General features: G+C 37.4%; 1 protein-coding gene across 2 annotated transcripts in view; it reads left to right on the forward strand.

The window, feature by feature from the left end:
* Positions 1–15,905, forward strand: part of Rif1 (replication timing regulatory factor 1) — a 69,452-nt gene that overhangs the window by 17,474 nt on the left and 36,073 nt on the right. For both annotated transcript variants that reach the window (XM_013028979.1, XM_013028987.1), the window contains exons 9-18: positions 2,719–2,857; positions 5,787–5,938; positions 7,642–7,756; positions 8,371–8,544; positions 8,761–8,871; positions 10,318–10,380; positions 10,773–10,873; positions 12,333–12,419; positions 13,310–13,383; positions 14,490–14,670. In XM_013028979.1, the coding sequence (XP_012884433.1) occupies positions 2,719–2,857; positions 5,787–5,938; positions 7,642–7,756; positions 8,371–8,544; positions 8,761–8,871; positions 10,318–10,380; positions 10,773–10,873; positions 12,333–12,419; positions 13,310–13,383; positions 14,490–14,670 (1,197 nt within the window). The remainder of the gene's footprint in view (positions 1–2,718; positions 2,858–5,786; positions 5,939–7,641; positions 7,757–8,370; positions 8,545–8,760; positions 8,872–10,317; positions 10,381–10,772; positions 10,874–12,332; positions 12,420–13,309; positions 13,384–14,489; positions 14,671–15,905) is intronic.

Genomic DNA, 15,905 nt, shown 5'->3' on the forward strand with positions numbered 1-15,905 from the left:
CCCCCCCCCCCCATATACACACAGTGGTACTTGGCCTTGAACTCTTGAGCTCAGGGCTTTGTGCTCTTGCTTTTCTTTTTTCTGTTCTACCACCACTTGAGCCATACTTGCATTTCTGGCTTTTTTTTGCTTGTTATTGGAGATAGAGTCTCAATGCACTTTTGGTTTTAACCGCTATCTTCAGAACTCTTGATTTATTTACTTACTTATGCTACTGAATTTAAATCCAGGACCTCACTCATGCTTGATGCATGTAGCATCTTGAAATTGCATTACTCAAGTATTGGTGGTGATCTTGTTAGCAAACTGCACTTCCAGTCATATAAAAGCATAGCAATACAATTTTATATATACATAATGCTTGATAATAAGCAACATTAACTGCTTAATGTATATGGTGTTTTACAGTGTACTCTAAATATAAAAACACTTACTGTAAAGTAGTATACTGTGTTAAGTCAGGTTAATTCATCTCATTTTTATCATGTGTATTAGTTGCTTCATCTTCTCTTGTGATTGACTTAATCTTGTGTTTTGTTCACCTTGGCCCTAGGGGCAATAAGCTATACCATATATACACCATGTAGACTAGGTGTATGGAAGGCTATTCCATCTAAGTTTGTGTAAGTACACTCTTGACTTTGCATGACAACAAATTTCCTATCATTAAGTGATCCACATATTTATTTTTTAGGTGCTAGGTAAATTAAATTGCTTTGCTAATTTGCTACTCAGATTATTCATTCTTGAGTTTTGCATAAGAGTGATTTGACTTTGTAGTTACTAAATTTATTAGCTCTAGCAAATTTCTTAAGGATTCTGATATCTAAGCCTTTTTGTTGTCATTTTAGATTATATATAATTAGCCAAACATGGTGGTGAACATTTGTAATCTCAGCACTGGGGAAGCAAAGCAGGTGAATTGCCAATTTGAGGCCAGCCTAGATTGTATAGCAAAACTCTGTCTTGAAAATAAAAAATAAGAAACATTTACATGTGCTTTATTGATTTGTAGGACTATTTATGTATTGTTTTCTTGCCATATATTTATAGTTTTTTTTTGTTAGATACTATTTCCATTTTAATCATACACAGTGTTTGGAAATAAAGTTACTTGACATCTCATTTTAATACTGTTAGCAGATATCATTTATATTTGTCTTTCATGAAACGTCTTTCTGCTGATTTTCATGCCTGTTTCAGTTGCTTGAAAGGATTTGTTAATTTCAGAATTTAGCATTTCTTTTTCTTAGTCTTTTTTTGCATGTTTTTTCATATAGATACAGGTTGAATATCCTACCTGAAAATCTTCTAGAGTACAAAGATTTATTTATTTATTTACTTGCTTACTTATTGGCAGTACCAGTTTGAACTCTGGTACTGCTTGGCTGATACTGTCAACTCAGTTGACCTAAAATTTCCATCCTCTGGATCTCAGTCTCCTGAGTAGCTACTACAGACAGGTATGACCTTCCAGTGCCAGGCTCAAGATCTAAATTTGTTCTCCCCCTTGACTGAAAAATTCTGTACCTGGCTTTGTGTTGAGTGTCAGTCAAAACATAAGTAACAGTGAAAATACTCTATAAAATTCTCTTTACAAAGTGAAAATGTATATTCAATCTGTATCTATTTCTTTGGTCTTAAATGGATAAAACATGGAATTTATCTTACCTTCCATATTTTTTCTGCATTGTACACTATGCTTTATTAAGCCTTTTTTAAAAAATGTTTTATTACCATGGCTTTGAATATGTGTGTACACCTCAATATTTTCTTAGTGGAGTGTGGTAGTTCACATCTATTATTCTAGTTACTTGAGAGACAGAAATTGGGTAATGGCAGTTCAAAGTCAACAGAGGCAAAAACTCTTCTTTAGATTCTATCTTGACCAGTGATTGGTTGAGGTGACACATGGCTGTTAATCCCTGATATGCAGGGAAGCCACATTTAGCCTCTGGTATAAAGTGAGTGAGACTGTTCCTTTAAAATAGTGCAAGGAACTAGCTGGTAGATTGGTCCTAGTGGTAGAGTACCTGCCTAGCAAGTGTGAGACCCTGAGTTCAAGCCTAGGTATAAAGTAAGGCCTTTTTTAGACTGGTTAAATGGTAGAATGTCTCTCTACATAGAAAATATGGGGTCCTGCCGGGCGCTGGTGGCTCACGCCTGTAATCCTAGCTACTCAGGAGGCTGAGATCTGAGGATCATGGTTCAAAGCCAGCCCGGGCAGGAGAGACCGTGAGACTCCTATCTCCAATAAACCACCAGAAAACCGGAAGTGGCGCTGTAGCTCAAGTGGTAGAGCACTCGCCTTGAGCTGAAGAGCTGAGGGACAGCGCCCAGGCCCAGAGTTCAAGCCCCACCACCGGAAAAAAAAAAGAAAAGAAAATATGGGGTCCTGAGTTCAAATCCCAGTACCACTAAGGAATTTTGTTTTGAGACAGTCTCCAATTCAAGATCCTCCTGCCTTGGCCTCCAAAGTGCTGATTTACAGGTATACGTTAACACATCTAGCCATAAGATTTTCTTAATTCAAATTTCTAGGAATGTGTATTTTTCGTAACAAGCTTATGTTTTGTGGGAAATACATCTGTTGTCTCTTTTGTGAGATTATGAATTCCTAAGATCATATATTAAATGAATAGATAAAAAATATAGGCACTATCTTCATTAATTTGTTTCAAGCAGAAAAATAATTTAATTTTTTTTCTCATTATTTAGACCCTGCATCGAAGTGGGAGTTTCATCAATTCTTTGTTACAGCTGGAAGAACTGGGATTTCGTAGTGGAACACCCATGGTGAAAAAAATTGCTTTTATTGCTTGGAAGAGCTTAATAGATAATTTTGCTTTAAATCCAGGCATGTAAATTTTTTGTTTATTTTGCTATTAGGCAAGGTTAAACATTGAAGCTTTCCTGATTCTTTGGAGTTTATACTGACACTTTAACAATATCTGTAGTGAAGATAGAATTTTATTTGTACCTGGGTCTTGAACTTAGGGCATGGGCACTGTTTGAGCTGTTGCTCAAGGAAGCATTCTACCACTTTGAGCCACAACGCTACTTCCAGTTTTCTGGTGTTTAATTGGAGATGAGAGTGTCACAGACTTTTATTCCTGGGCTGGCTTTGAACTGTGATCTTTAGATCTCAGCCTCCTGAGTAGCTAGGATTATTATTATAGGCCTGAGCCACCAGTACCTGTAATGATAGATTTTTTTAAAGAGACATTGGAAATTACTAGTGTGTGTGTGTGTGTGTGTGTGTTTCTGAGCCTTTCCCTAGCAAAGGTGAAGCCATATTTAATCTCTACTATAATTCTACACCCCCCCCAAAGTTTTTATTTTAAAATGGAAAAATACCATGTGTTCTAGCACTGAATTGAACACTTACACATATTTTATACAATAGATCCGAGGTATACTGTAACTATTTTAGGAAAGCTAAGTATACCAGAGGACAAAGCCAGCAGAAGATGTGAGAAACAATGATAGCTGTAAAATTGATCACTAGCTTAGGGGCCTCATTTCTTCAGTAGCTCTGAACAAGTGTCTCGTACAGGGTTAACATTAAGGCAGTGATTCTTTTAGCCTTAGCTTATTATCTACTGTTGAGTGTATTTATTTAACAGATTCGTGAATAATAGCCTAAAATATTGCAGTATGAATATTTAACAACTATGATAAAGCTGATCTTATCTTTAATCACCACTGTATAATATTAATGTTGAATTTATCCATTTCCCCTTACCAAAGATTGTTAATAGTGATATTCCCTATTTTACTATAATTTTTAATTATGTAGTAGTTATTGTTTTACTAAGAATATTAAGAAGGTATGTTGTGGGATACGCGTGCGTTTTTAGATAATGATTTTTTCGGCATCATGTTTCTAACTTTGACTCTTGAACGTAGTCTAGCCTGGCCTCAAACTCCCTGGTGCTGAGATTACAGGTGTGAGCTACCATGCCCAGCTAATTGGAAATAAAATACTGCTTACTTAAAAACAGAATGGTTAGCATAGCTAGTAGTATGGAGTAATACTTGACAGTTAAATCTGTTAGAATTATATATAATTGCTTGTAGGAATGTGAAATAATGAAAAGATAAAATCTTTAAGTCAAGTCTAGAGCTAAAGTTCATGACTGGAAATCAGTGGATACAGGAAGCCATTGAGCAATCAGATACTTGTCCTTTTTTTTTTGGTCGGTCGTGGGGCTTGAACTCTGGACTTGGGGGCTCTCCCTCAGCTCTTCAGCTCAAGGTGAACACTCTACCGCTTGAGCCACAGCACCACTTCCAGGTTTTCTAGTGGTTTATTGGAGATAAGAATCTCACGCCCTGCCCGGGGCTGGCTTTCCTGCCTGCTACATGTCTATTTTGTTTTTGATATGCTTCCAGTGCAGACTACAGCAAGTAGGACAAAAGGAAGAACAAAAATAAACTAAAGGAGTCTTTTAAGAATCACATTCCAAGCATGGGGACAGTCAGACTTCAGAGGAGAGAGAATTCCCAGTTTAAGGTCAGCTTAGGCTATAAGAGACTCATAGCAATCACTAAAGAATTAGACAGTTCAAGCATGGTGACGCATGCAGGTAATCGAGGCAGCCATATAACAGAAGCAAAAAGATTCCTAGTTAAAGGCCAGCCTGGGCTATAAGATTTCAAAACAATGACTTATACATTTATACACTTCACCTGATTTTTATCAGGTAGGATGTCTAAATGACAGATTAGAAAGAGACAAAGATTTGATCTATCTGAGCTGAGTAAAATCAGGATTTGTAATTAAAGAAGACTTTGTATGGCATGCTGTTATGTATGTGTTTATGTTTTGGTGGTCATGGGGCTTGAACTCTGGGCCTGGGCCCTGTCCCTAAGCTCTTCAGCTCAAGGCAAGCACTGTACCACTTGAGCCACAGCATCACTTCTGGTTTTTGGTGGTTAATTGGAGATAAGAGTCTCATGGACTTTCCTGCCTGGGTCTCCTGAGTAGCTAGGATTGTAGGCGTGAAACAACCATTGCCTGGATCCTTTTTTTTTAATTAAAAAATTTTTTTTTATTGGTCATGGGGCTTGAACTCTACTCCTGGGTACTGTCCTGAGCTCTTCAGCTTGAGGCCAGCACTGTACCACTTGAACCACAACACCAGTTTTGGTTTTCTGGTGGTCATTTGGAGATAAGAGTCTCATGGACCTTCCTGCTCAGCTGGCTTTGAATTGCAATCCTCAGATCTCAGCCTTCTGAGGTAGCTAGGATTACAGGCGTGAGCCACAGGTGTGCCCGGCTCATTATGCCATTTGTAACAGCAAGGAGTAGTATAGACATTGCAATATGTCATCTGATTGGAAAAGCATCCCACCAGCTTGATTTTTAAAGATTAATCATCTAATAGGTATTACCAATTCCTATTGAGGCTTTTGGTCCAACTGTCAAAATGAAAAGTTTGAGTAGAACAAGAACAATCTTAGGATTTTTTTTAAGACATATTTTCTTAGTGTGCCAAAAAAGACTTAAGTAGCTCATTTAAGAAATGTAAACGTGGGCTGGGAAGGTGGCTCAGTGGTAGAGCGCTTGCCTTGCATGCCTGAGGCTCTGGGTTTGATTCCTCAGCACCACATAAGGAAAAGGAAAAAAGCCGGAAGTGGCGCTGTGGCTCAAGTGGTAGAGTGCTAGCCTTGAGCTGAAGAGCTGAGGGACAGCGCCCAGGCCCAGAGTTCAGGCCCCACAACAGGACCCAAAAAAAAAATGTAAAAGTTAACTTAGACTTTTTATGTGTGCTTATTTTAAGATATACTGTGTAGTGCAAAAAGACTCAAGTTATTGATGCAGCCTTTGAGTTCCATCCATGTGAAAACAGAAGCTCTGGCATTAACAAAACTAGAAGTCTGGTGGTACTTAATGAAGAGACTTGGATCATATCTTCCTGCTAATTTTGAACAGGTAACATAAATGTTCATTGTTTCCTTAATTCTTAAATTCTTAATAGTAGTCTTTTTTTTTTTTTTGGTTACATTTGCTATGTGTTAGTAGACCACAGTCTCCAGGAGAGCCAAAAGAAGTTTTTGTTTTTTTTTAAGTGCCAATCCTGTAGCTTAGATGCTGTTTCTGAGCTTTTTTTGCTCAAGGCTAGTGTTCAAATTATCACTAGTCACAGATCCACTTTTGGCTTTTTGGTGGTTAATTGGAGATAAGAGTCTCAGAGACTTTCCTGCTTGAGTTGGCTTTCAACCTCAATCCTTACTTGGCCTCTTGAGTAGCTAAGCTAGCATTGCTGGTGTGCACCACCAGTGCCTAGCTAAGACCTTCCTTTTTTTTTTTTTAACTCAGAAGTTGGATTTTGCTGTGGAGAATATTCTCTAATGATCTGAAGTAGAGCCCAGGTTTTTTTGTTTGTTTGTTTGTTTTTTGGGGTCAGTTATGGGTCTTGAACTCTGGACCTGGGCGCTATCCCTCAGCTCTACAGCTCAGGAAAGAACCCTACCACTTGAGCCATAGCGCCACTTCGTGTTTTCTGGTGGTTAGGAGATAAAGAGTTTCATGGACTTTCTTGTCCGGCCTGGCTTTGAACTGCAGTCCTCAGATCTCAGCCTCCTGATTTCAGCTGGGATGACAGGCTTGAGTGAGCCACCAGTACCTGGCTGAGCCCATTGTTTTGGAAGAGGAGATTTATATTTTATCTCCTTTGAAGAAGCTTGGTAAAACAAGATAATTGAAAATAAATATAGATGTATAATTGAAATCATAACAAATTGTCCAAGTTCTTATATTACAAGAGTTTTTTTTTTTTTTTTTTTGGCCAGTCGTGGGGCCTGAACTCTGGGCTTAGGTGCTGTCCCTCAGCTCAAGGCTAGCGTTCTACCACTTGAACCACAGTGCCACTTCTGGCCTTTTTTGCTTGTGTGGTGCTGAGGAATGGAACCCAGGGCCTCATGCATACAAGGCAAGCACTTTACCACTGAGCTACCTTCCCAGCCCATTACAAGAGTTTAATAGGCCAATCTTCTGGTTGTCCAGCATTTTTATTGGAATTAATTAGTATCTAGATGTGATTGATAATGGGATAACTTTGTAAATAGTGGGCTGCAGCATTGATCCAGCAATAGAGGACCTGTCTACTTGTCTTGACCATGGTAAGGCACTGAAGTGAATGCGGTACTACTGAAAAAAAGTGTAAATTGAGTTTTTTGGGTTCTTTTTTTTGAACCTGCCTGGGGTTTGAACTATGGGTCTGGGTGCTGTCCCTGTCACTCAAGCCACAGCTCTGCTTCCAGTTTTCTGGTGGTTAATTGGACATAAGAGTCTCATGGCTTTTCTGCCCTTGTTGGCTTCAAATTGCAATCCTTAGATGCCAGACTCCTGAGTAGTTAGGATTATAGGCATAGGTGTTGAGCCACTGGTGCCCAGCTACAATATTGTGTCTCTACTTTGACTGTTTTAGACTGACCTTTCATGAGACTGGTCAGGTTCAGAGTCTTCAGAGCATTGACTGCTCATGAAATTTCTGGTTTTGGATCTTTTCAGATATATATTTTTTTAATTAGGGGTGTTCAGAAATTTGTATTATAAAAGACTTTAGAAACAGGAGAGATCTATCTAGATGGATCATAAGCAGATATTTTGTCCTTTTTTCCTTGTCCTAACAGGTTTGTGTGCCCCTGATTCAGAGTACAATCATTGATAATAATGCTTCACCTAGAAGCAGTTCATCTCGTTTGCCCACTTCTCCAAATTTAACTCCTATGACTCCTGTACACAAAGGTAAGAGAGATGTCCTTGCTTTTTTGAAATGAATGCCTTTGGGAGGAGAAACAATAAGGGAAAGGTATGATCTCCCTATGTAGCTCAGGCTCAATTCATTACAGTTCTCTTGCCTCAGTTTATATGGAGTGCTAGGATTACAGGTTTGTGTCACCCTTTCCTCCCACCCCCTGCCCCCTTTTTTGGTGCTGGTCCTAGCTCACACAAACACAGAATGTATAGATTAATAGTTTCAACATGGCAATTAATAGCTTGTACAATTGAAATTGTGTTTATTATTTTTGTGTGTTCATGTGCTGGTCTTGGGGCTTGAATACTGGGCCTGGGATTTTGCCCTAGTTTTTTTTTTTTTTTTTGCTGAAGGCCAGTGCTTTACCACTGAGCTATAATTCCACTTTCAGCTTTTTGGGTAGTTCATTGGAGATGAGAATCTCAAGGACTTTTCTTGCCTGGGCTGGCTTCAAACCAAAATCCTCAGATCTTGTCCTTCTGAATAGCTAGGATTACATGTGTGCGCCGTCAGCACACAGCTGTTTTATAAGACATATTTTATTGAAGAGGAAATAGGTACACTTGGGTAACAGAAAAAAAAATCTTGTTTTTCCTTTTTAAAGGTGCTTCCCCGTATGGAGGTCCTGCAACTCCACGTTCCAGTTCCAGTTCCAGTTCAAGTGGAATGTCCACAATATCTTCCATTCAACTTTTGGGACTAGAAATGTTGCTTCACTTTTTGTTGGGTCCAGAAGTCCTGAGTTTTGCCAAGCAACAGAAACTTGTATTGAACTTAGGTATGTAAGTGTTCTTAACATAATTTACTATAGTAATTCAGATTAATTAACTTTTGATGAGGCTTCTATTTTCTCCACAGCACAATTGTAATTCTGTATAATCTTTATTTATTATTAAATTATTATTTATTATTCCAACCATCTAAAATTTTGTAAGTTGATAAATTGCTTCACACATTTTTTGTTTTATATCACTTTATGTTTTCTCCCTTTTAGAGCCACTTGAACATCCGTTAATCAGCAGTCCTTCTTTTTTTTCCAAACATGCACATATCCTCATCACTGCTGTTCATGATAGCTTTGTTGCAGTTGGAAAAGATGGTTCAGGTAATTACAAGAATTTTTTTTATATATTCAAAATTATTTTGGGAAGTTAAAGCAAATATTTATATTGTACCAAAAATCTTTATTTTGATTTATTTAATCCTTGAGGCAACATTTTGTCAGTTCATTTTACAAATGGAGAAACTGGGTTGTATAGGGAAGTGTATAACTTGTGTTAATATATGTATAAGAATGTAACTTACTATTTTGTGATTGTACTTGGGACTTGAATTCAAGCTTGGGAACTGCCCCTGCCCCCTTTTGCTCAAGGCTAGCGCTCTATCACTTGAGCCATAACTCCACTTCTAGCTTTATTTTTTAAATTTTTTTAAAAATTGGAGCCAAAGGCCTCACTGACATTTCCTATCCACTCAGATCTCAGCCTCTTAGATAGCTAGGATTATAGACAGGAGCCACCAACATGTAGCAGTGTATTTATGACAAATGGTGATGTGATTCTTGTCTAGGCTCTGTGACTGGACCCCTTTGCATTAAGATTTCTGTGTTCTGAACAGCAAAACATCAAAATTTGAATAAGTGGTATATTTGTGTAATAGCACTTGGGAATCTGAGATTACTTAAGGGCCTGGATGCTATCCCTGATCATTTTTTGCTCATGGCTTGTGCTCTACCACGTGAGTCACAGTTCTACCTCTGACATTTTTAGTGGTTAATTGGGCATGAGAATCTTGGGCTTTCCTGCTTGGGCTGGCTTTGAATAATTATCTTCCAGGTGTCAGCCTCTTGAGTAGCTAGGATTATATAAGTCTGAGTGACCAGTGGTTGGCTTTTTTTTAATTCTCTCTAACCTAGTTGGTGAATGAAGCATACTTTTCCCCTATTAGATTGGTTGTCAGAATGCCTTCTAAGTCATTGTTTTTTTCCTTTGCTTAAAAGTGATTGGTATTGGACTGAGAATGTGGCTTAGTAGTAGAGGGCTTGCCTAGCATACATGAAGCCCTGGGTTCGATTCCTCAGTACCACATAAACAGAACAAGCCAGAAGTGGCACTGTGGCTCAGGTGGTAAATTGCTAGCCTTGAGCAAAAAGAAGCTCAGGGACAATGCCCAGGCCCTGAGTTCAAGCCCCAAGACTGGCCAAAACAAAAACAAAAAGTGATTGGTATTCAATACAGAAAATACAGATAATGGGGAAAAGATAAATTGCATATACTTAGTGATATTTACTGGCCAGATTATATTATGTACCTGAACTTTTTATGAATTTATTATATATTCCTGTTACATATCCCAGTGTTAGCATGTTACAGTCCTGTTATAGAAAACAAGATTAATGTTTTCAAACAAAAATGAAGTGGTCTTTTCATGAATGTGTGGATGTATAAATAATGAAATTGTATTCAGATTACCTAGGTATTGCTCAATTTGTTACTGATATAAGGGAACAAGAAAAGCTTTGTTAAAAGTGGTTATTTTCTTTGTTTAATAGATGCAGTGGTCAGTGCTATCTGGAAGGAGCTAATTACCTTGGTGAAGTCTGTGACTGAGTCAGGTAAGCATTATCACACTGAAATTGAAATCTTTGAATTTCACATGTACTTTAATTTTTTTGCCAGTCCTGGGGCTTGAACTCTGGACCTGGACTTTGTCCTTCAGACTCTCTGTGCTCAAGGCTAGTGCTCTACCACTTGAGCCACAGCATCACTTCTGGCTTTTTCTGTTTCTTTGGTACTAAGGAATCAAACCCAGGGCTTCATGCTATGCAGGCACTCTACCACTGAACCACAATTCCCAACCTTGTACTTTAAATTTTTACAGTGTTTTTACACTAATTTAAAGTGATTATTGACTTAGTAAAAATTTGTTTTTTAGAAAGAAAATCTTCATCTCACCTGTATCAATATGTTTAGAACCATACACTTCCTCTTTGCTTCTTTTTGACAGGTAACAAAAAAGAGAGGCCGGGTTCTGAAGTTTTAACCCTAATACTAAAATCTTTGGAAAGTATAGTGAAATCAGAAGTATTTCTTGCATCAAAAACACTAGTAAGTACACCTGAAAATTGATTTTAAAGGTCATGTTTTGGAATTGAGTTTATGTTGATATTTTCAGAGATTAGAATTGAGGTAGACTTTTCATTTGAGAATTAGCAACATAGTTTTAATAATAAATATCATCACTTCACAACTGCTATAGATTTTTGTTTGTGCTAGGGCTACAGATTGAACTCAGGGCCTGGGCACTGTCCCTGAGCTTTTTTGCTCAAGGTTGGTATACTGTCACTTAAGCCACAGCTCTGTTTCTGACTTTTTGATGGTTAATTGGGGACAAGAGTCTTGTGGACTTTTTTTGCCTGGGCTGGCCTCAAACCACAGTCCTCAGATCTTAGTATACTCCTGAGTAGCTGCGATTATGGGGGCGAGCAATTGGCTTCCAGTTATATATTAAGAGAATCTTTTTGATATTAAATGCATTTGAATAGTCTCATAAATTGAACATGAAATAAGTAACGATTTACAGGTTTTCTTTATGGATTGACAAATGTATTAGGAAGTACAGTGTTCTTAATATTAAGGAAGGATCTAGAGCAGATAAGGTAAATTGCTTTTTTACTGAGTTAAATGAATTTGAGCAATTGATTTGTGTTCTTGACCACTTCAATTCATCTTTAAAGATCCAGCATAGTAGAGGTTAAATGTTTGAGTTGATACGTGTAAAGGACTAAGAGCCAGACACAAATAAATCCTGTTGATGTGTTTCAAAGCAAAATATGTAAAAGCATTTTTACTAATTGTCATTTTTAGGACACCTTGCATAGTGTCACAATACAAGTATGGTTAGATTTTACATCAATACAAATTGAGAACAGTTTGGTGGAGGCTTAGCTCTAGCAATTCTGGACCCAGCTTCTAGTTTGTGTCTTAACCTGTTACTATTGAGTATATACAGAATTTCTTTTCTTTTTTTTGTTTTCTTTTCTTTTCTTTTTTTTTTTTTTGTTGGTCTGGATGCTCTAGGTCGGTGCTGTCCCTGAGCTCTTCAGCTCAAGGCTAGCCCTCTACCACTTGAACCACAGTGCCACTTCTGGTTTTCTGGTGGTTAATTGGAGCTAAGAGTCTCACAGACTTTCCTTCCTGGCCTGGCTTTGAACTGTGGTCCTCAGAGCTCAGCCTCCTTAGTAGCTAGTGTTACAGGGAGTGCCAACAGCACCCAGCTCAGAATTTTTAGCAACATAAAAAATAGAAATATCCTTTGTCACCCATGGTTGAATAAACAAATGATGTACATTCTTAGGAAAACATCTATATGTTGCAAAAATTCTTGTTTCTGTTAATGTACTTTTAAAACGAATTCAGATATATACAAGCAAGTAAATGTATATTTACATTAATGAATGAGCACTACTTGTACAAATTGCTAAGTTATAAAAATATTTAACATTAGTGGACTTAGCTAAGTAGAAAGACTATATGACTGAATACTGTAAAACCTTTTATCTTTTAGGTCCTCATGGAAATTACAATTAAAGAACTTCCTCAGAAAGTATTAGGTTCACCTGCATATCAAGTTGCTAATATGGATATTCTTAATGCAAGTATCTTCAGTGTAATGATATGATCAGATTGGTAACTTAAGTTCATGGTTTTTATTTGCTTTATTATAAGTGGTAGATTTTTTTTAAGTTTTATGATGACTGCATTCAAAATATGTTGACTAAGTTGAAAAAGTAATAGCTTAATGTGAATAATATAGTGCTGTCAATTTTTCTGGATTAAGTAATTGACTAAAGTTGAGTTTTTTCTTTTTCTTTTTTTGGGGGGTGGGGTGGGGTGGGGTGGGGGTCCAGTTGTGGGGCCTGAACTCGGCCTGGGTACTGTCCCTCAGCTCTTTAGCTCAAGGCTAGTGCTCTACCATTTGAGCCACAGCGCCACTTCCGGCTTTTTTCTTTTTTGCTTATGTGGTGCTGAGGAATTGAACCCAGGGCCTCATGCATGCAAGGCAAGTGCTCTGCCACTGAGCCACCTTCCCAGCCCTACAGTTAAGTTTTCTATTATTGTTAAATTTTAAAAGTTTTGTAAGATTAGGAATATTAGTTTAATGTGAAACCTGCTTGTTTGCATATGTAGGTATGTGAGTACAGGAGGTTTTAAGTCAATGCTCTTTATGTCTGGAATCACACATTTCTTGATATGTAGACTGAATAATTAGAACATGCTGATTCATATTTGTATTTAGCGTTGGTTTGTTTGTTCTTGGAGTTAGGATATCACTTACATCTCAACCTGGCCTTGTCCTCAAACTCCTTTTGCCTTAAGCCTCCAAGTTACTGTGATGATAATGGAACCACTATACCCAGTATTGAATGTAGCTTTGGTAATAAACTAGTCATACCCTAAATAATACTATATTTCTTAAATGACTGTTTGTAGAAAACAAGTACATTATTCCTTGAAATGGGATTGTTTTTTTCCTTTTTTCAGGGAACTCCAGCTTTGTTCTTAATTCAGTTATTTTTCAACAATAACCTTTTGGAATGTGGTGTAGCAGATGAAAGGTAAATTTAAACTTTAACTTGAAACTTCATATTGTTTCTGTTGTGAAACAGTGCCCCAATATACGAGATTCATTTTTTTTTCTGTCATAAATTAAGTTTTTCAATATCAAATCTTGATTTATAAATGTCTTTATAATATACCTATACATCTATATGTAGCCAATAGCTTAGACTGACTTCTAATTAGATTGCCCTTCCTTAGTCTTTTAAGTGCTGATATTATAAGCACATTCCACCAAAAGTTTTTGGTTTTTGAGAGTCTTGTTATGTAGCTCATGTTGATGTAAAGTTTGTGTATCACCGTACATGTTATTGTGGTTTTTTTGGGGGGGAGGGGCAATCCTGGGGCTTGAACTATGGGCTTAGGCATTGTTCCTAAGCTTTGTGCTCAAGGCTAGCACTCTAACCACTGTTCTGGCATTTTGTGGTTAGAGATAAGAGTCTCAGGGACTTTTCCTGTCCTGGTTGGCTTCGAACCATGATTCTTAGATCTCAGTCTCCTGAGTAGAATTACATGTGTGAGCCACTGATGCCCAGCTACCATACTTATTTTTTAATGAAAAAAGGATGTATCAAACCAATTATGGCAGTTCATGCCTGTCATCCCAGTAATTAGGTAACTGAGGCAAGAAGGTGATAGGTTTTAGGCCTCCCTAGACTACATAATCTGTCCCCTGTCTCAAAAAAAAATAAAACCTTCTCTTTGGCCCACACCTGTAATTAAAGCTGTTCAGGAGATAGATATGGGGGGGAATCCCAATTTAAGGACAGATTTGCCAAAAAGTTTCTAGCACGATCCCATCTCAGGAAAGCTGGGCTTAGTGGTATATATTATTTATTGTCCTAGTTGTGTGGAAGTTAAAAGTAGGAGAATCACTGTCTAGGCCAACTCAGGAAATAACTCTAAGACTGAAAAATAAAGGGAAAAAGGGCTAGGGGGCTAGGGTGTGTCTCGATTGGTAGGTACTTATCAAATGTGAGCCACTAAGTTAAATTCTGTACTGCCAAAACAAATGTTCAGAACAGGTTTTGTAAATTGCCATTTCTTGTTTTTAACAATGTGAGTCTGCACAAAGTACTTATTAATGGGATTTTAATTTGTTTAGGTTTTTCCTCAATCTGGAAACACTTGTAGGCTGTGTGCTTTCTGGTCCAACATCACCACTAGCTTTCAGTGATTCTGTATTAAATGTTATTAACCAAAATGCAAAGCAGTTGGAAAGCAAGGAGCATCTCTGGAGAATGTGGAGTATTATAGTTACCCCATTAACTGAAATGATCAATCAGGTATAGTAGATGTCTGCTACATATTTCTCCCAGAATTTTAGGTTCTTTTTCTTTTTTTTTTAATGATAAGAAAATGAATAGAAGCTTGAATATGAGTAGATGACAATTACTCAATTCCTGTGTAGTTAATAAATATGTATTGTTAGATTTGATGTGATTGAATATTTTTGTACTTTCCTGTATTTCTGCCTTATTTGTCAACAAAGTAATAGAAATGATTAGCTGTTTTCTCCAGTGGTTTATAAAAGGACTTGATTGGGGTTATAAAGTCTTATGTTTACCTGAGCTTTTTTTTCTTTTTATTATGTATATTTTTGCTTCATGTTTGCTACAGGGACTTATGTATCCTACTCTGGCCTCCAGCTCTCTGTCTTCTGAACTCTGTATTCTGATATGTGGGTCCTTTTAGTAGTTGTATAAGTAGGGAACACAATTTTTTGGGGTGTGTGGAGTAACACTGGTTATTGCTCTTTAGTTCAGGTTGGCCATGAACTCAAAAATCTGCCTCAGCTTCCTGAATGCTTAGATTACAATCATGTGTGCCACCATTCCTTGCTAATTATGTTATATTCTTGTGGTCAATCATGATTTTGCCAATTTATTCAATATTCTAAGTTAGCAATCTAAATCAACTGTTTCTGACATTTTAAGTACTTGAAAAGGTATCAGAATTGATAATTATATAGCTCAAGTTCACTATTTTTGGAAATATTCTTTGAGCTGAATCAATATAACTCACATGGATATCATATGAAGACACATAGAGTAAGCACATTATTAAAAGATACTCTATAAGAAAAATAGTTCACATATCTAAAATCCTTCCTACTCTTGGACAGCAGAAGTTTTTTTGTTTTTTTGGTTGGTCTTGGGGCTTGAACTCTGAGCTTGGGCTCTGTCCCTCAGCTCTTTAGCTCAAGGCTAGCTCTACCAGTTGAGCCATAGATAACGTCCAGTTTTCTGGTGGTTAATTAGAGATAAGAGTCTTAAGGACTTTCCTCCCTGTTCTGGCTTTGAACCGTGGTCCTCAGATCTCAGCCTCCTGAGTAGCTAGGATTCTAGGTGTGAGCCACCAGTGCCTGGCAGCAGAAGTGTTTTTAAAATCCATACTGTGTGTTTGTAGTAAAAGATTATGGGAGTTGCTTCTCTTTTAAGGCTTTAAATCAATACATTAGTTTCCACACATTCTAGGAGTAAATTGCTACAACCTGATGATTGAAAAGCAACAGGAGATG

The sequence above is a fragment of the Dipodomys ordii genome, unplaced genomic scaffold (genome assembly GCF_000151885.1).
Source record: "Dipodomys ordii isolate 6190 unplaced genomic scaffold, Dord_2.0 Scaffold5, whole genome shotgun sequence".
Classification (NCBI taxonomy): Eukaryota; Metazoa; Chordata; class Mammalia; order Rodentia; family Heteromyidae; genus Dipodomys; species Dipodomys ordii.